Raw genomic sequence first — 21,217 nt, 5'->3', positions numbered from 1 at the left:
CACGGTTGGTGCATCAGCCATGACGCAAGGTTTGATGTGTACAATAAAATATCATAAAATTACAATATTTCTAAATTCTATGCTCAAAGTATTCTATTTCTGCCAACTTCATTTAAGTAGACAGTAGATTTAATCCTAATGTTAAACCTATTAACTTTGAATCAACGTCGTTAATCCATCTCTTTACTTCTGTCTAGGAAGCCTAGAATAGACAAAATATCAACACAATCACGCAAAGGATTCTAAAATCCGTACTCTTATTATCTTTTACATGATCCATAATGGGCCTGACTTTATTTACTAAATAAATAATTGTATGTCCAATTAGAAAAAAACATTCTAATTGGTCTTAATACATTTTCTTTATATTATTGTCCCTTTTTCGTAATAATTGTTATAAATTTAACTGATCAAACTAAAAAGTATTTGGTACTGGCAAAGATTAGGGGAGAATAAAATTATCTCTGCTCACTTTAATTCTACTCTATTGTCAATTACTCTTACGTAAACTCCGCAGGGCACCGGACTTTTGAAAGTGGAATTCTAAAGTACTGTAAAGTACTACTACATTCCTACAAAGTAATAGAAAAACGACAACGAAAATGTTTTCTACCGTAGGTAGAGTTGGTCTATTGACTACGAAGACGGTAGTATCAAATGCCATTGCCGAGAAGACACCACTCGTTGCTGGAGCACTTGCGAATAAACGTGACTATGCTGCTAAAGCTGCTGCGGAAAAAGCACAGGGTAAGATAGTTGCAGTCATCGGTGCCGTCGTAGACGTACAGTTTGAAGACAATCTTCCATCCATCCTCAATGCCCTGGAAGTACAGAACCGTTCGCCAAGGCTCGTCCTTGAAGTGGCGCAACACTTGGGAGAGAACGTCGTGCGTACCATCGCTATGGACGGTACCGAAGGTTTGGTTCGCGGTCAGCCAGTTCTCGACTCTGGATCTCCTATTCGTATCCCAGTGGGAGTAGAAACTCTAGGTCGGATTATGAACGTCATTGGTGAGCCCATCGACGAACGCGGTCCAATCCCAACCGACAAAAGGGCCGCAATCCACGCTGAAGCTCCAGCGTTTGTAGATATGTCTGTGGAACAGGAGATTCTGGTCACAGGAATCAAAGTTGTAGACTTATTGGCCCCATATGCCAAGGGAGGAAAGATTGGTTTGTTTGGGGGTGCTGGTGTAGGCAAGACGGTACTCATTATGGAGCTGATCAACAATGTAGCTAAGGCTCATGGTGGTTACTCTGTATTTGCTGGAGTTGGAGAGCGTACTCGTGAAGGTAATGACTTATACCATGAAATGATTGAGTCTGGAGTAATTTCACTTAAAGACAAGACCTCCAAAGTAGCTCTTGTGTATGGTCAGATGAACGAGCCCCCTGGTGCTCGTGCCCGTGTAGCCTTGACTGGTCTGACTGTGGCTGAATACTTCAGGGACGAAGAGGGTCAGGATGTATTACTTTTTATTGACAACATTTTCCGTTTCACACAGGCTGGTTCTGAAGTATCTGCTCTTTTGGGTCGTATTCCATCAGCTGTAGGTTACCAGCCTACTCTAGCTACTGACATGGGTACTATGCAGGAACGTATTACTACTACAAAGAAGGGTTCTATTACATCTGTGCAAGCCATTTATGTGCCAGCTGATGACTTGACTGACCCTGCTCCAGCCACAACCTTCGCTCACTTGGATGCAACTACTGTGCTGTCCCGTGCTATTGCTGAGCTTGGTATTTACCCTGCCGTGGACCCTCTTGACTCCACTTCCCGTATCATGGATCCCAATATTATTGGTGAAGAGCACTATAACGTCGCTCGTGGCGTTCAGAAAATTCTACAAGACTACAAGTCTCTCCAGGATATTATTGCTATCTTGGGTATGGATGAATTGTCTGAAGAAGACAAGCTGACCGTGTCACGTGCGCGTAAAATCCAAAGGTTCCTCTCTCAACCTTTCCAAGTAGCTGAAGTTTTCACTGGTCACCCAGGTAAACTGGTGCCACTGGAAGAAACCATTAAAGGATTCTCAAAGATCCTGCAAGGAGACTATGACCACCTTCCAGAAGTTGCCTTCTATATGGTTGGTCCTATTGAAGAAGTTGTGGCCAAGGCGGAAACCCTAGCAAAGAATGTTTAAATATAAGTGCTACTATTTTTACTCAATGTAGTTTTCGAAAGATCAAAATGAATGTTATTTATTCTAGTACACTACTGAACATACAATATTATGTAACTGAAACATAGCATATATACCTAGTAATTGTTTCTCGGTGGCTAAGAAAAAAAAAATTAAATCGTATAACTAACTGACAGCTTTTTATTAGTTCCTGTAAAAGATCATATTCTTATTTCTAACAATTTTTTAAAGATTGGCATAGTTTGGTGAAATCAATGCTAATATTCAGCAAGAGTTGGTTCCTTTGGTTTAAAGCACTTATCTCTCAAACTACTGATTTTTCATTAGTTTGTTTTGAATCACAGAGGGCTGTGCATCTCACTTCAAACTAAGGAGCCTGAGGCACAGCTTGTGTGTTATATTATAGTGGCACAACTTAAACCTATAGATCAAGCAAGTCTATCAAAATCGTTAAAAAATTAAAATGTAATTTAAAGAAATAAATTAGATGCTTTTTATTCTTCGACCCATGCATCAGCTTTTGCTACTACTGTATACGTAATCCGCGTAAGATTAACTTCAGAGATAACTATTACATTAATATATGTACGTGCAAAAATCTAAACTAGTTCACAGAATCTTAATTAGAATGGAGTATTCAAAATAATCGGAATATAATTATTAATTACATAATATTTTAAGTGGACAAAATTGACAACAAAATTTGAGAATATTCTTTTCATGTGCACATTTTGTTATTCAATTGGCAAGTTTAAATTACCTTGTAAAAACTGAAAATCTATAAATGTTCACTACAACTTAAATATATTTACAGGGAATTGAAAAACAAAAATGAATCCTTAAAAATGTATTTTATTTTTATCGTTTTCCCCCAATACGTGTGGTTGGTTTTTGTGAGACCTTAGCCGCCTTAGCCTTAGGAGGTGCTTTTGCTTTTGTTGGCGGTGCAGTTGTTTTCTTGGCGGCCTTTGTAGACTTTTTGGCTTCCTTTGCAGCCCTGAAAAAAAATTATAGAATATTAATAATAAGGTAGATTAACTTTATTTATATCATTTTCTGATATTTGTTATTGAAGTAAATAAAGTACTGCCTAACATAAGGGGTCACTTATAAAGTATGTCAGAATAATTTCGCGCTTTTTATAACCCCATTTCGATATTGCCACAGGTAGTCATATTAGTATGATATCACCCTCTCACTAGTATCGTAAATTTTTAACTTACTTAATAGCTTGCTCCCTCTGTGCTTTTCTCACTTCTGGTTTCATGTTCCTCTTGGCCATGATGTCACTAAGTGATGCACCAACAATAGCCCTTTGGAACTTCTGGGTTCTGCGTGTGCGCTTCTTGGCCTGTTCCTCTTCTTGACCCTTCTTGAACTTTCGCCTAAAACCAATTACAATAAATAATTATACTTAGCTGTTGGGATGGACTGCATAGTAATTTATAATATGAGCTGGTTACAATATTTAAAAACACCATTGCTTTCTTTTAAATGAAGAGTATTCGAGACAAGGACTTTGCTCGAAAAAAGTTCACAGAACCTAACTCTTCTAAACCCAATGTGGTTTGTGGTTATTAATTTTAATTACACAAAACTTTATGGCTTGCTTCGTTTAAATGATACCTTTTGTTAGCAAAGATTTCAAGCAATCTCCAGCTGTTTCATTAGCAAGGTAGGATGAAAGTTTTTAAAAGAAGGAACGTCTCATATGATATACAGAGATTCATGGACACGTTGGTCTAATAAACCAAAAAAGAATGGTGCTAAAAGATTGTTGACCTTTTGAACTTTGTTTCATACACACACAGAGAGAAAGCATACATATTGATTTAATAAGGTCTTAATCCATTCTTCTGATGATTTCCAACATAGTGATATATTCTATTATTGCAGTATAATCTAGATTACAACCGCTTAAGCTGATATAATTGTATATGAACATTACCTGTACAGCACAGTCCATGTCACTTTACGAGGATTCCTCCTCATAAGATGTGCAGCTTCACATTTTGAGTTCAGGAATGTGAAAGACTAAAAAAATAAGGTTGAAATATTTATTTTTTAAATCATTTAAAATGCAAGTAATATATTGCAGAAACCAGAGAGAACTCTTTAAAAAAATAAGAGGGAACGAGTAAGCCACAAACTAACTTCAATATCTTTGAAATATGCTAACATAAAACTTTACATCAAAACCGTCATAATACTGGTAAGTTAAAGATAAACCTAATAACAAAAGTGGGTTATTATTTTAATGATAATCCTACCTTGCCATCCACCTTAACCATGGTTTTTCCATGGCCAGGGTAAATCTTGTAACCACTGTAAGCGCAAAGGCCGATCCTGAAAATAAATCACTCATGATATATCTAGCACAAATCACTAATTTAAATTCAAAACTAAGTTAATATTATCTTCACGATTAAAATAATAAAAATGAATATAATATTGTAAACCAAACGTACTTCATTTTGACTTCTGTGACGAAAGAAAGAGAGAAACGATACTGCCTACTGGAAACTGTAAGTCTGTTGTTTTGACTTTGAGTTTGGAGTGACAGACGACAGTGACAATAGAAATTCTACGTTCGGATTATTGACAGATAAAAATTGTCATTCGATATTCAAAGCCTATCTTTGAAATACAGCGTAGCGCATATCGAAATAATATAGGTCGGTTATCGAATGCTGGCGCGTTCACAGTACTCACACTAATGCAATTTCACTATACAGTATCTTTAAAAATATGACTTTTTTGCCAAGCTATATATTTTAGTCTACTCTGGTTTTAGTAAGGTTGGGTGGGTTGTAAATAAATAAAAATGTGTCAAATACATATAAATATTATGTGCATACGAGGGTGGATCCAAAAGTTCTAAGCCCGACCAAGAACGTATAGGAGTAGTTTGTGTAAATAATTTTTCGACATAAGCTTCATCTAGCTCAACACACTTCACTTTTACTTCACTAACTATTCTTTCAATACTCCTCTTAAAGTAAAAAGTAATATTTTTAAACATACTGTATAGTGAAATTGCATTAGTGTGAGTACTGTGAACGCGCCAGCTTTCGATAACCGACCTATAGTTATGTACACGCGTTAGAAGTTATACTTCTTTGGCGTATGGAAAAAAAATAACTAAAATGCAGTAGTGATTAACAATAAATATTAAAATTAATGAATAAAATTATTATTAGTAAATACTATCACCGTTGTATATGAAATTGATTTAATAAAAACACCAAAATAATGTATATAATATATTCAAACTGTTTAATTGTACTGTTACGAAACACTTGTTCTAAATGTAAAAATACTAGAATATACAACTAGAACATAGTTATTATCGATTTTCATGTCACCTAGAACTAACTTAATTCTGTTAATTTTGTGTAACGGTGCGCGCATCGTAAAATTTCACTCTCATCAATTTTTCATAACGCGCCTAAAGAAGTATAACTTCAAAAAATAGAACCTGCTCTGCTACAGATATTTGATACATTTGTTTAGTTCGTTTTACCTTTATTAATGGCATGATAAGTATTATTGCTCAACCTAAGTATCAACTAGATACTAGCTAGAACCTATTCCACTAAAATTGTATGGGCGAAACAAGGCATACAAAAAGGAACTATAAAATATCTTCAACAACAAAATTAGAATCAACGATACAAATGAAAAATTACCTAAGTTGAAATGCGTCTTGTGGTCTAGGAACGTTTAGGAAACTCGTTAAACGTTTCGTTCAGTCACTTGTCTGTCAACTTTAGCGAGTTGATTGAATATCTATATTTAATTAAATGTCTAGAGATTCAATTAACTATCTGATTTAACTACTTTACTGCGACATATATATAGAATTAGATAAATATTTTTAACTGAAACATTTATCCTAAATTTTATAAATTCTAGTTGTAGAATTCTCAATACACAGAGAAGGCACTAAAGAATTATCCAACACAGATATAAAATAATTACTGGTTTTAGAGTATACCTATACCAAGCAGCCTAACGAGTAACGACTAAGTCTAACCTTACATTATTAAACATAACCTGGTAGTCCAAAATTGCTGAGAACAAAGTGAAAATTACAATATTTACACAAAATTTCGAACTTTAGGCAACATTATTTGTGTATAGATTGTTATCATGATTTGCCCAGATTTTCTAGAATTTCAGGTTTGTATTCAGGTAACTGTGTAGACAAACAACTCTTTGCTTTTAGTTTTAGTTCTCCAAATCATTTTATTATTGCAGGATATTATTAAAAAGATGCGTATACTTGACGATAAAATTGTATATGCGTTAAATACATCATTACCGACGGAGTCTTTTCAAACTAAAATAGATGCGACTTCGGCTTGTCAAGACCTTTATGAGCAAATTCAAAAAGGTCATAGTGAGAGGGAAAAAGTGATAAAAAATTGCATCATTTCATCTGCAGATACAGTAAAAAATTTAAAAATTGCAAAGGAACAAAAGCCAGATGATATTGATTTGCTAAGAAATATAAAAGCAGAACAAAGAAAGGTATGATGATGTAAACTGTTTTAAGAAACATAAAGCTATAGTTAAGAGTATTGAAAACAAAATTAGTTGTAGAAGCTTAACCTTTTATGAAACATAATAAACATGATCACCTGCATTTCTTGAATTGCAAATTATTTAGCCTTAACACTGTATACTAAAACATCACTGTATCTTTGCCTTCATTTGAGTACTGTTTTTCCTTAAAAACATTTCTTCATTCTATTATTAGCTTATTATTTCCTTGTATACTGTCATGTTTCTTTAATTGTTGCATTTGTTTCAGTTACGACTTCTACAAACTGAGCTGAGTGTTGAGGAAATAATTAAGGAAAAGACAACTAAGTTATTTACAGAAAAATGTAGGAACTATTTTAAGCCTAGTTACTAATCAAGACTGAAATAAATATATGAATTGGTTGAATGTAAATATCTAGATTATTTATAGAATCTGGTAGAAATATATGTATTAATATACTGTTAACCTATTTTGGTTTTTCACTTTAAACAAAAAATGCTTATACTGTTTTATAATTTTGCATGTAGATTTTCTATATGATTAAGTTATCAGTAACACAACAAAAAACAATATACATGTTCCTAAACATCTTTATTATATACTATCCTTATCCACTCAAAGTAATATCTTTAAAAATATTGCATGTGGTATAAATAAATTATAATGTCAGAAAAATATATCTTTTATATTATATATAGCTAGATTTCAAAGATAATAAGCGTTTGATTACGGTGTTCTACTATCTATGCAATATTTATACTGTTATCACTTTGCTTGTGCTTGTTCTTGGTTCTTTTTAAACTCCTCCTGGTACTTTTTATGCCAATCTAAATTCATTTGATGAACAGATTCTCCTCTTTTTGCTGCATTTTTGCCAGACCAAATAGCAAAAACACTACCAAGAGCAGTAAGTGCCATTAAGATATTAGACAACTTTATTCTAGCTTGACTCCTGGATCTATCAATAACATCAGAGCTGTAATAATCAACACCAATATTAAAACAAATTAGGAAAATACAATTATTTTACTATTGTCTCATATTAAATTACAAAGTGGTAAATTGCATGAGACATACGTTACGTATTTAGGGATGTCCGCCTTGCTCTTATATTTTTTGGTCCAGACAAGAAGAAATTTTTGAAACTCTGTAGGCTTATATCTTGAAGATAGTGACTCAACAGTTGCCTGAGCCTGGGTTTTGCTATCTTGTGCTGGTGTACACAGACATCTTCTTATTAACGAAATGGATCCTCGAACCCGAAGTAACTTCTCCATTTCGTAATATCGAAACAAGTTCTCTGGCGTAGAATTCAGAGGTTCAAATGATTGCACAATTTTTTGTTATTTATCAAATTATTTTTCCTTGATCACACTGACATAACACTAAATAGTAAATTGATTTAATTGCCATTTGTCATCTGTTCAGATAACAGTTTTAACTTCAGCGGCGAAATGAATGAGGTAGTAATGTCAAACTTCATTAATGGCCTATTGGTATTGGCAATTGGCATTGACGTAACGATTGACGATGACTGAAAATTCTACAATGGTGAATGGTGATTGGTGCACGGTCTATCATCTATCATAAAATATTAATGGTGAATTGAAAATTATTGAAATACGACGAAATTTTATATTTATATTTCGTGATAGATGTTGGATTGTTTTCTTCCTATAACAACTTTCATTATATTGTTTAAATGTAAGTAGTTCATATCCATTAATATTTTTTTATAGTTATATCTGATGTATATAATATATTCCATTCATGCAACAAAAATGTGTATTTTTATTTGTAATAATATGTTTGATTTCTGAGAAAAACTTTATATTATAATGATTCCTTTAGTCTTGGTAATTTAAAATAGTAATGATGGCTTTCTTTTTCTCCTTATTTCTGTATTATTTCAAGGTCCTATCTAATTCCTAAGTCAAAAAAATTCCAATTGGTTTAGTAGTATTAGTGTGAAAGCATTACAAACCTATTTTTGTACGTACAATGTAAAATACTAATTCATATATAAAATAAATAGTTTGTTTAGTAATTTTTAATCTTCATATTTTTGTCTAATCTTTATAATCTTATATGAAGTTTGTTTATTGTTGGTTTACTGTACTTAATTTGGTAGAAATGTATGTTCAATGCTTTAATTTTGTAAATTAGTGGTTTAGATAATATTTTTAACTTTACAATTGATAATGTTTTCATAGGGTAATTTAAAATATTGATAACTCTGATTTATAATATTTCTTTTGTCACATATTCTATGTTTATGTCTATTTCAAAGTTTTTAATAGCTACTCAAATGAAGTAAGACAATGAATATAGTCTAAACTATTGCCTGCTACATTTTCAGACAAGTTAGGGCTTAGTCTAACAGTACTTATACGGTATGTATATTCTAAAATGTATTATGTCACTGATGTATATAAACATTAAGTTCTGTACTGTTACTGAACTTAAACAGTTTGAAATTAAGGTTTGGCCAATTCTGCTAATGTTCAAATGAGTCTTATTAACTAGCCACAGTAGGTGAAGTGATTTTGCAAGATCTGTTTGTCACATAAACATTAAATTTGGAACTATATACAATCTTGGCTACTCATTTTGTTATTTAGTTAGTTATTTTTAGCTATCTTTATCTTTCAGTTGTATAATGTTACAGGTGAATAGTTGAAAAAGATATTTTATAAAAATTTAATGAACACATATACACAAATAGAATATAATAATGTTTTTTTTCACAATCTGGGAACTTGGATTAATTGATGTTGATGTTCATTGCATCCTTGAGTCATATTTAACACAATGTTTAGGGTATGACAAGAAGATGATTTTTCAGAACTGAAAGAAAGAAAAGCTTGGATGTTGCAAGGGAGTGTATTAGGACTGGTCCTCTACCTTTTATATACATGTGTTATTTCTTAAGATAATGTAATCGCGACCTTTGCCGATGCTACTGCTATCATGTCTACTGTGGCTACCGAAAAGGAACCGGTAGTAAAACTACAACAAGCTACAAATGCTGTTGGCTAAAAATTACGGATAAGACTAAATCAGTTCACATACTTTACCAACAAAACATCAAACCAGCCAGTGTATATTAATTAAACGTCATAGTGCCGTTCCAAAATTCAGCTAAGTACCTAAGTATTATGCTGGATACCAAACTCCGATGGAATGTCCATGTTAAGAAGAAGTGCAAAGAGTTGGATCTTCATTACAGTAAATTGTACTGGTTGCTCAGTAGGCATTCCATATATATATATTCTATATGTACAATATAAATAATTGATCTACAAACAAGTCCTGTATGGACTTATTAGCTGGCAACCAGCTGTGGGACTGTACCAGTAATAGCTTCATCCACATATTCCAACGATTCCAAAACATGTTGCCAATGCTCCCTGGTATATTCGCAATAACGACTTCCATCGGGACCTTAATGTAGAGGACGTTTGCCACAATAATAAAAAAGACTGCTTGAGCCCACAAACATAGGCTCCACCATCACGTGAATGTTGAGGCTATTCAACTTCTTGACACCATGTGCCTAGTGAGAAGACTCAAAAGGACAAAACCATTTGAATAAGTGAATTAGTGTTAGTGCACATTAGTTTTAAGTGCTAAACAATGGTCTGTGAAAAAAATTAACACAAGAACAGAGTGTTTTCCCTTTATTAGAGACTGTAAGTAGAGTGTTATTGGACGGTTTCTTATGTAAACCTGATTTAGTAAGGCTTATTAGTAAATTAGGTTAGACTTAAATTACTTTTTAGTCATAAACTAGGCTAGATCGTATTGTTCCATGATGTCTTAGTTAAGACAACTGTATTTAAAAAAAAGATGTTCATTGAGAATCTAATGGTGCCTTTATTAAATTTGTAGATGTCTGGAGGTCACAAGCATCGTTACAAGAACGCAGGTCTCAGTGCTGACGAGCTGAGACGCCGACGTGAAGAAGAAGGTGTACAGCTCCGGAAACAGAAGAGAGAGCAACAGCTCCTTAAGAGAAGGAATGTGAATATACCTGCACCTAATGCGCCAGATGTTGCATTGCAGGTATGTCAATTCTATTTTATCTACTACCGTGTCTAAGAAGTTATTATTATTAATGAAAATAATTGTGTGAACTTAATGATATAAATCAGCTAAATAAGCCTATTTAGTGCTTCATTATGGTTTATATATTATACACCATGTATAATTTTATTAGATATACTAATAAGACAAGGTTTTAAGGTAGGTAGACAGAAAATTTATCTAATGTTAACTACGGAGAATGTGTCTAAAATACTTAAAATGCATTACAATAATTATTTTATTGATTTCAGGATGACTTAAATGTTTCGTCATCTGAAGACATAACTCCGCAGATGGTGGCAGCTCTCTATGGCGACAATCCCCATGACCAAGTTATAGCAACACAGACCTTTAGGAAGCTATTAAGCCGAGAGCCTAATCCTCCCATAGATGAAGTCATAAGGACTGGAATAGTTCCTAAATTTGTTGAATTTCTTGTTAATAGTGCTAATCCCACATTACAGGTAATATTTAAATTTCTTTGAGAAATAGATTGGCTATTTAGGTGATAAACTTTATACATAGCTAATAGTTTATAATTATTACCGACACATTAATGAGAACTGTGCTTTACTGTAGTGCAATTTGTAAGACTTTGTCTGTAATTACGTAAGTAATCTTAATATATATAAATTACGCGTCACGTTGTTTGTCCGCTATGAACTCCTAAACTACTTAACCGATCTAACTTAAAAGATAGGATAGCTGATAATATATAATTCTACTGTAGATGTGTATGTCACTGAACTCCTCTTAAACGGCTGGACCCATTTGAATGATTTTTTTCTATGCGTTTGGGTGGTTTAGATTCACAAATCAGCCCGGCAGATGGCGCTGCAGTCAGTACTTTCACAATTTGTTTAATATCCTAATCACTTAAAATATCATGCAGGACAATGTCTGACGGGTCCGCTAGTACTTATATAAAAAAAATTAAAACATAATATTTACAACAATCTATGTATGTTATATTTTTGTATTGCTATCATTTTGGATTTGAAGGTTAGACATTCCAATTATACTCAAATATATAGTTGATACGTAACATATACACAAGGTACTGTGTCGCTGGCAAAAATCATATTTCTTGCAATAATAGTTTTTGTATTTACTAAATTTTCCAGTTCGAAGCGGCGTGGGCTTTGACGAATATTGCGTCGGGGTCGTCAGAGCAAACGCGCGTGGTTGTGGAATGTGGGGCAGTTCCTGTTTTAGTGGGGCTGGTCAGTTCAGGGGCTAGTGATGACGTCAGAGAGCAAGCTCTGTGGGCACTTGGTAATGTGGCTGGTGATTCCCCGAGATGTCGTGATACGGTACTCGCGGCTGGATTGTTGCCGCCCTTATTAGAGTGAGTACCTATAGCCCGTATTTTACAATGTAATATGAAAACTTCATAAAAAAAAGGGTGCGTGTACTTATGTACGCGCGTAAGAAGTTATACTTCTTTGGCATTATTAAAAATAGTTTTTGATTGCATGCTAATAATTAATTACAATTAAATAATCAAAGACTGGAAAAGGAGTCATTATAGTCAATAAAGTTCAGTTTACGTTTGAAAAATTAAATAAATAAATATTTATTAATATTATATTATTATTATTTTCTAATATTAATTAGTATTGATTTAAATATTCAATATAAATCACTTCTGATTATAATTCAGCATGTGGTTAAATATTATAAATATAAATAAATACACAGTGAACAGAGGCGGCGTGCGTGCCAACATGCGCTACTAACTTCATTCTGTTAATTTTGTGTCACGGTGCGCGCGCATCGTAAATTTTCACTCTCATCAATTTTTTATAACGCGCCTAAAGAAATATAACTTCAAAAGTAATCTTGAAACTAGATATGGGTTTCACGTTTTTTAAGACGGAAATGAAACAGTTCTAAATGTAAAGGCAGAGACCTTACTGATAGGTTTTGCTACGTGTAATACGTATTGAAACTTAGGGAAATACATACTTTTTTGTATTTTTGTTATGGGTATGTTTGTGAATAAGGTAATAAAGCATAAATAAATAAATAAATACTTTAATTTTGCATTTAACTATCTTTTCACTATTTAATTTTTTAACAATTCCTTTCACGAGTGAACCAGTGCAGTTGTGCGATCTATTTCACCAAGTAACAAATAATAAACAGAATTAAGTAACCTTCGGCGTACTGATAATACCAAATGTCGAATGAAGATCAAACATATTTGAAATGAAAGTGAGGTTGTAGGTTCTGTGCACCAATGGACTTTCTGTCTAAGTGCACATTTACAGAAAACATTTATGAGGAAACCGGCATGCCTTAGACCCAAAAAACGTCGGTGTGTGTCAGGCAGAGAAGGCTAATCACCTACTTGCTTATTAGAAGAATAAAAATATCACGAAACAGATACAACAATCTGAGAATTAAAACCTTAAAAATGTGGTATCTTTAAACAAACAAGCATATTAATTTGTATTTTGATTGTAGCTTAATACAACGAAATGGTTTTCAGAATTTTAAATAAGTATTCAAGACTATCCATGACCAAAAACGCAGTTTGGACACTGTCAAACTTATGTAGAGGCAAGAATCCGCCGACGAACTTTGAAGCAGTAGCCCCTGGTGAGTTTTAAAACGGAAAGGAATATCATATTGAAATTAATCTCGATATTGTTACACATTACATGTAACTGGTAGGTCACAGGCTCTTGAAACAGTTCATCAGGGGCCTGGGATTTGAGTTTGTTCAGTAACCTGTTTAAGGCAATAAATAAAATAATTATTATTTTTATTAAATATTAACACTCGATAAAATTGTGAAATAGGTAACAATAATTCGTTACAGAAAAAGCAGGTATTTGTAAGATAATAAACAAAAGAACAATTAATAATGAATTCTAATAGTATACGAAATACCTTCAGTTAGGAAACTTAAAGACATCTTGTACCTTAAATAATAAAAAATTACAGCATCTATTTTCTTACTTCAAATAAGTAGTCATTAATAGGCCATGACTCTATAACTCTTAAAGGCGATTCAAATGATGAAACCAGTTATGAAGCTAATAGTTGGCAAAATTAAGTACCGGCAATCTTGTTACACTTATTGTAAAACCGGAAAGTGTTTAGTTTATTAAATCTAATCATAGATGGCGTAATTTGCACATGATATTATTAATTTTGTCATGATTTATAAAATAACTTTGAGGAAGTAATAATTTAAAAAAAATATACAAAAATTGATAACCTCCTCCACCTTCAAAGCTGGTAAAGAGGAAAAGATTAGGTAAAGTTGGAACAAGATGAAAAACACAAGGAGAGGCTGTCAAAGAAAAATGCCTGACAACAAAACTATTTTACAAAAATGAAACAAAAATATCTTCAAATATAGAACTAATATAAGTTTTGTTATTTTTGCTTTTTAAGTTTAATTGTTAAGTTAAATTCGGTTTATCTTGTGAATAATGTCCATGATCCAGTTTAATAATGACATATACTTGGTTTGACATTTTATAATACAGATAAACAACTAATTAAGAGTAACAGATAATGAACCAATTGATATATATTAAGTCTAAACATCAGGTATACCAGTGTTAGCGCGACTATTACATCACACGGACGCAGAGGTGCTAAGCGACGCGTGTTGGGCGCTGTCATATCTCTCAGATGGACCAAACGAGAAGATCCAGGCCGTTATTGATGCTGGAGTCTGTAGGCGACTTGTTGAATTACTCATGTGAGTATGCTAACTACATCTTAATATATATAAATTACGTGTCACGTTGTTTGTCTGCTATGGACTCCTAAACTACTGAACCGTTTTCAATCAAATTTGCACATCGTGTGCGGTTTGATCTAACTTAAATGATAGGATAGCTTACATCTCAATTTATATCCGCAATATTATTTTATTGCAAATTATTTGTTGATTATTTGATAGTCACAATTCTAACAGATGGCGCTGTGTTGAAAGTACCAACGTTTCACATAAGCTACAATTTAATGGCATTACCACCAAAAAAGCATGTAGTCCCCATGACTGGTGTTTTTCTACCGTTTCCCTTGAATAGTTTGCTACTATGTAATTTAACAAAACCTTAGCCACAGCAACGCTTGGCCGGTCTGCTAGTAACATATATGTAATATAATTCAATACTGGATTAGGTACTTAGGTGATATAAATGAGTGAGTGAATATAAATGTACCCTCCAGCGTCCAAATGAGTGGAAACATATATCTCTACCACTGCACTGACTTTTACAAAACTTGGACTGTCCAACTTATACTTGATTTAAAGTTTCATCTCAATATTAGTTTTCGTGAAATTCATGTATATACATACAACAAATGACATTTAGCGCACGTGCTTTAAGCCTAATAAGATCATCACCCAACAACATCAAATCGTTTATTTGTGGTGTTAGAAAAAAAATATCTTTCTCAAGCTCAGAGTTCTTCAAAACATTTGGGGTTCGGGATATCAACAAAAGATGAAAAAAACGCCGGAATATTATCTATATTATCTTGTATCTTTAAATAAAACATTTATGGCTATAAATATGTTAATATACATGTATTACATTATTTAATAATAATAATAATAATAATTTATTGCAAGAATATGGTACAAAAATGTGTCAGGTGGTACAGTCATAAGTTCGCATATTCTGCCACACACAATGGCGCGCAAATTTGTATTTAAAGGAATTTTACATTTTACATTTTACATTATTAGTCATATGAATTGGTCAGTTTTTATATTATTTGTATCATTATATTATTGTACATATCATATCATACGTTATTAAATTTATGTTCTAAACTTGTGTTCTAAATATTCAGTTACATAGCTCGATTCGAGTGTTTTTTAGAAATCGATCATGTATCGAATATCGATGTATCAATAATAAACTTTACATATCCACAGGCACAACAAGTTCACGGTGGTATCAGCTGCTCTTCGTGCGGTTGGTAACATCGTAACCGGAAACGATGCGCAGACGCAAGCGGTGCTGAACTGCACCCCATTAGCGAGCCTTCACGCGTTACTCAAGTCCAGCACTGAGACGCACAGAAAGGAATCTTGCTGGGCCCTGTCTAACATCACTGCGGGGAACGCGCATCAGATACAGGTATAGATAATGTATGACCATTGCATAATGTGTGACGTCATTAATGTTGTAGACAAATTTTTGCATGTCCTTGGTTCGCCTATTAACAAAGATCTGTATCAAACATTGTTAATAGCATCCTGAAATTGAGAAATTAAGATGACTCTACGTAAAATAATGTGGAATGAAAAAACAATCTACTGCAGTTCTAATAGTTTCATAATTATTAGAAACTAGCTGGTCTGGCGAACATCGTACCGCCTCACAGTCGATTCTTTTTTAAATACTTATTCTGCTATTCGGGACACCGGTCTAGCTAGTAAGATAAAAAAAAGAAAGTTGATAAGACAACAAATACATTACGTCAAAAAAATAAAAATTTACCTTCCTGGAACCCCTCCACTAACACTTGAACTTTATGATATGGTATTAAAGTTTAAATTGTCTATAAATATTATTACGAATATTTTGTATGGGAATATAGAAGTGTTGTTTTTAGAATTTTTCACTCAATTTTTTTTATGTTATGCGCTTGCCAACACATTTTGCGATTAATTTTTATATTATAGATTAGTTGGCGTATTAAAATTACACGTAAAATTGTAAACGGAGTTCGGGTTTTTAAGCAAGATTAAAATATTGATAATTATCAAGGCATACTATGTATAGATGTAAAATATTTACAGGCTGTAATAGACGCAAATATCTTCCCGACTCTAATAGACATTCTGAAGCTAGCTGAGTTCAAAACAAGGAAGGAAGCCGCGTGGGCCATCACTAACGCCACCAGCGGGGGAACTCCTGCACAGATTAGGTAAATTATCTCCTTAACTAACATTTTTGTAATATTTTGTATATTCTTTAGAGTATTTTAATAAAAAAGTCAGTTTACTTATTAATAACTTTAGAAGCTACACATTGTTATTTTTGATAATGTTACGTGTTGGCTAAAAACCCGCCAAAACGATTCTCTGCGTGGTGGTGGCGTTGGTGGCAAGGTGGCGTTGCACCAATCCCTGGGACGTACTATGCATGTTGAATATTTAACACATATATTGTATTAGTCGTCAATTATTGATTTTTTGATAAATTAGTGTTATTATACTAACACTTTTTAAAGCTATGTTTATACAGATTACTCTCATTAAGTAATAATTATTTTTTATACTGTCAAATAGACTATTTTTACAAAAAAAGTCGAGTAAAAATACTTTTTATTCAGTAATTATAAATTAATAATAATTATAAATGTTTGTTTTCAAGTTATGACACTCTTGTTAGGTTAGGTCTTGAGCGCTGTCAAATATGTCCAATTTCATACAGAAAAAATGGTTTGACAGCACCTTCAACTAGATGTCAGTTTGATTGACGTTTTACGGTCCTTGTATTCTGATTGTCTTAAGAACTTGAAGCCACTCACAAGTCATCTGTCATAAGTGCACTCTTAGGAAAATTGCTACAGCCCCGATACGTGACATTTTAAATTACTGACGTAATATTTTGCTTTTTTTTGTTACGTGAATTATGTCTTTATATCTCTGATTTATGGTGTATTTTACAGCAAACAATGTTTTACAATCAAATTTTAAATAAGAGTGTGACTTTAGAACATTGACATAAAAGTTGACCAAGGAACTTTGGGTTTTTAGTACATACCTTTAAAATTTGGACAAATTATTTCTCGTATAATAATATATTTTTTATGACAGTCTTCTAGTGGAACAAGGCTGTATCTCCCCTCTCTGTGACCTATTAACCCTTACCGATGCGAAGACAGTGCAAGTGGCCCTCAGTGGATTAGACAATATCCTCAAAGCCGGTCAACAAATGGACCTTCCCCATAATCCCTACGCTGTCCTCGTTGAAGAATGCTTTGGTATGTCTTTTCTATTATAATTTTAGCACATATAATAAAATCTAATAGCTAGTACATTCGTAACGATCGAAAATGTATAGCTTTTCATATATCCGCTTTTGAGGTTTAAAAACTTATTCAAATACCTGTCTTTTGTTTTTTTTAATGACGTAATGTATTTCTCATATACTCGGAAGGTTACATTTTACTTAAAAGGCAATATTTTAATTTAAATATTTTTGCATTAAAGCTAATAATAATATCAGAATGTCTGTTATGTACATAGGTTGTATATTATACATGTCCCCTATAATAAACCCATCTCAAAAACTACCATAACGATTTGATGAAACTTTGGTTTAATGAGAAAATAATTTGGATTTGACTTAAAATTCAAGAAAAGATAATGTTGGGAAATTTTCTTTGTGAAAGCCAAACGTTTATCCATTAATTTTGGGAAAATTAAGTCATTTCCAGATTAGCATTGATGCTGAACCATCACCAATTAAGCCTCATAGGCTTCAGCGCCAATTGAACATTATCTTATATATAAAATTCTTGAGTCACAATGCTAGTTACCATACTCCTCCGAAACGGCTCGACCGATTTTTATATGCATATTCAGTAGGTCTGATAATCGTCTACTATCTATTTTTCATACTCCTAAGTGGTAAGGGTTGTCCACCCCTAACATTTTATTTTTTGGACAATTTTTTTTTTATAATACATACAACCCTTAATTTTCACCCCTCTACGATCAACCCCTATTTTTTATTATATGCTTCCTAGAAATAATATACATGGAAAAACGACGTTTGCCGGGTCAGCTAGTTCCATATAATATTTTGTAAATTTTTACAGGCTTAGACAAAATAGAATTTTTACAATCTCACGAGAACCTCGATATATATCAGAAGGCGTTTGAAATGATCGAGAATTACTTTGGCACTGAGAATGAGGACAGCCGGCTCGCTCCCGAGGTGTCTTCGACGACAGACCAGTTCAATTTCACCGCGGACCAAGCGGTACCGATGGGCGGATATGAGTTTTAAACGCTTATATTGTGCAGTATGTATTTTAGGTAATTTAATGGTTCTTGGTGGGCTAGGCAGGCGCGTCGCAAGAAAATAATTTTTGACGTGATAACGTCTTTAAAATCGTTTTAGTCGGGTGACATGTTCAGAAACTTGTGTCACACCAAAACCTCACGAGCGCGATCGCAGGTATAACGAGAGAGAGACGGACCGATCTCCCGTCTCATCTCGAGCGCTGCCAGTCATTCCGTGAATGTATGAAGAAAAATGTATATCATAGTCGAATAAGTAAACTTGTCATTTTACACCCGAAATTTATCATCAAAAGTGTGAATAAAACGATAGATGTAATTTAAAATTTGAAAAAATTGTTATCTTCATTAATTCCTTACTTCCCAAAAACTTATATCACCAATAAGACGTTATCACGTAAACATCTCGATCGTAAACCTACTTTACAAACAACCAATATTTTTTTTTCACTTGTTTTTTAATTTACCCTCGGACTCGAACCACAGACTATTTAAGCATGATACCAGTATGTCAAAAAGTGACTTTACTGTATTTAACTTGATTAAAAAAAAAGGTTCGCCAACGGACTTTACAATAATATTATCTTATATCAAGACAAACTAATTGCACATTTTTAAAAGGGAATGGCATGCTTTATACTAAATAATTAATACTATATTTAATTAAATAATACATTTTTAGTTTGTAAGAATTATTTTAGACTAAAAAATTATGACATGAGAAATATTAATGAAGAATAGAATAGAAAAAAAGAATAGAATAGAGATAGCTCTGCGAAACTGTAAGAGAGAGATTTTCTAGCATTCAAACAGGTAAATGTTTGATGTTTTACCTATTTAAACTGAAAATATATAAAATTCGTAGTAAAAGTATATAGTGTTGTTATTGCGCTAATTTAAATAAAGTATATATTTTTGAAGTTATACTTCTTTAGGCGCGTTATGAAAAATTGATGAGAGTGAAATTTTACGATGCGCGTTCACCGTGACACAAAATTAACAGAATGAAGTTGCCTACGGAAGATGCTACGGCATTGGACATAATTTAAAAACAACATTCGAATAATAATAGAATTTAAGTTACACTTAATGTAAGAGAATAATAATAAATATTTATTTATTAAATTTTTCAAATGTAAACTGAACTTTATTGACTATAATGACTCCTTTTACAGTCTTTGATTATTTAATTTTAATCATTTGCATGCAATCAAAAACTATTTTTAATAATGCCAATGAAGTATAAGTTCTTACGCGCGTACATAAGTACACGCACCCTTTTTGTTTCCTACATTTAATATGTAAACAATGAAAAAAAATAAAACCTCAGGAATTATAAAATGTTTTGCTTATTTATTGACTTCGATTTTCAGATGTCTAACAAGGAAAGGGTGTGCTTTCGCGAGTGCTACACCAGAGTGTAATAATATATTTTATCTATATTATTTCGCACCAATTACGCATGTATGGTAAATTGTGTTCATTGATTTCTCTGATTTTAGTAATCGCTTATATCATCATTTTGCAACTGTAGATAACAGTGTATCTAGTACAATTATTTTATTGTAAAAATTGTATATTTTAGTTGGCAGCAATTGCATTATTTTTACTAATCTTCAACATATGTGATAAATATGTATATTTGTTAAATAATTGGATCCAATCTACTATTTTTTTCCTTGCTTTGTTTAATAACGAACTATTAATTGGAAACAAAAAACGACTGTCACGTGCCGCAATCATATTATCCAATAAAATACGTGCAGTTATTAATATTGTTTTATTATCTATGCGTCTATTTTTTTAAATAAACCAGTCATCTCTTTTCATAAAAGTGTAAAAGCAATTTGACAGAGAGACGAAAGATTGCTTTAGTTAAATGACAAGAATTAGACTGTACAATTTTATAAGAATAAGACGGCATTGTGTTTATTATTTATAAATGGTAGACTAGAGTTTAAAAACTTTAATATTTATCCTATCTATAATTTGAGGTTCAATACGCGCAGTCAAGAGTTCAATATGCGCTGTATGTTTATAGAGAATAGAAAAAGTCTATCAATTTCACTTAGATTTCTATTTAACTAGTAATTTCTAATATTAGAAAATACACAAAGTTGAAAGAATCAACAATCATCAGCTGTTATCCATTTTTTTTTGTATATCCCAGTAAATCATTAGAAAATACTGTTGTACTTTTGGGGGAATATTTTTCATTTAGGAATTGAAATCAACAACACACATTGCCGCTCCGTGACAAGCTAGTGAGTTGAGGGCGAAACCGTGAATCTGTTATATTATAATTTAGCACTCTTCTGAAGGTCCACACACGAAGCTAGTAGGAAAATTACACTAGCCGAATTATTTGCTATAATACTTATCATAATATATTTAATTGAAATTTGGGAAAACCGA

The 21,217-nt window shown here is 32.7% G+C and overlaps 5 protein-coding genes across 6 annotated transcripts; 3 read left to right on the top strand and 2 right to left on the bottom strand.

Moving 5' to 3' along the window:
• Positions 1-482: 482 nt before the first annotated feature.
• Positions 483-2,320, top strand: LOC125063557 (ATP synthase subunit beta, mitochondrial-like). Its single transcript, XM_047670061.1, has one exon. It carries the CDS (start codon positions 603-605, stop codon positions 2,148-2,150), a length of 1,548 nt encoding a protein of 515 aa, XP_047526017.1. The 5' UTR covers positions 483-602; the 3' UTR covers positions 2,151-2,320.
• Positions 2,321-2,982: 662 nt separating this feature from the next.
• LOC125063566 (60S ribosomal protein L24) lies at positions 2,983-4,700 on the bottom strand. Its single transcript, XM_047670074.1, has 5 exons — positions 4,619-4,700; positions 4,421-4,496; positions 4,099-4,184; positions 3,374-3,535; positions 2,983-3,147 (listed from the first exon to the last, which is right to left on the bottom strand). The coding sequence occupies exons 1-5, from the start codon at positions 4,621-4,623 to the stop codon at positions 3,009-3,011; spliced, it is 468 nt and encodes a 155-aa protein (XP_047526030.1). The 5' UTR covers positions 4,624-4,700; the 3' UTR covers positions 2,983-3,008.
• A 1,447-nt stretch (positions 4,701-6,147) lies between these two features.
• On the top strand, positions 6,148-7,169 carry LOC125063568 (protein MIX23). The gene is made up of 3 exons (XM_047670076.1): positions 6,148-6,332; positions 6,411-6,683; positions 6,967-7,169. Exons 1-3 carry the CDS (start codon positions 6,303-6,305, stop codon positions 7,069-7,071), a joined length of 408 nt encoding a protein of 135 aa, XP_047526032.1. The 5' UTR covers positions 6,148-6,302; the 3' UTR covers positions 7,072-7,169.
• Positions 7,170-7,342: 173 nt separating this feature from the next.
• Positions 7,343-8,105, bottom strand: LOC125063567 (UPF0389 protein CG9231). The gene is made up of 2 exons (XM_047670075.1): positions 7,777-8,105; positions 7,343-7,675 (listed from the first exon to the last, which is right to left on the bottom strand). Exons 1-2 carry the CDS (start codon positions 7,974-7,976, stop codon positions 7,465-7,467), a joined length of 411 nt encoding a protein of 136 aa, XP_047526031.1. The 5' UTR covers positions 7,977-8,105; the 3' UTR covers positions 7,343-7,464.
• Positions 8,106-8,234: 129 nt separating this feature from the next.
• Positions 8,235-20,575, top strand: LOC125063556 (importin subunit alpha-7). 2 transcript variants are annotated; one of them, XM_047670060.1, is made up of 11 exons: positions 8,235-8,403; positions 10,591-10,764; positions 11,037-11,249; positions 11,910-12,133; positions 13,280-13,389; positions 14,353-14,506; positions 15,698-15,902; positions 16,568-16,695; positions 17,591-17,757; positions 18,598-18,817; positions 20,176-20,575. In XM_047670060.1, the coding sequence occupies exons 2-10, from the start codon at positions 10,591-10,593 to the stop codon at positions 18,786-18,788; spliced, it is 1,566 nt and encodes a 521-aa protein (XP_047526016.1). In that variant the 5' UTR covers positions 8,235-8,403; the 3' UTR covers positions 18,789-18,817; positions 20,176-20,575. The 2 variants fall into 2 exon arrangements, with proteins under 2 accessions (XP_047526016.1, XP_047526015.1); XM_047670059.1 differs by having other exon boundaries at positions 8,236-8,403; positions 18,598-18,804.
• The last annotated feature ends 642 nt before the right edge of the window (positions 20,576-21,217 follow it).

Source organism: Pieris napi, chromosome 3 (assembly GCF_905475465.1).
Source record: "Pieris napi chromosome 3, ilPieNapi1.2, whole genome shotgun sequence".
Classification (NCBI taxonomy): domain Eukaryota; kingdom Metazoa; phylum Arthropoda; class Insecta; order Lepidoptera; family Pieridae; genus Pieris; species Pieris napi.
Note: the sequence above shows the minus strand (reverse complement) of the source record. Positions and strands in the feature narration are given on the sequence as shown.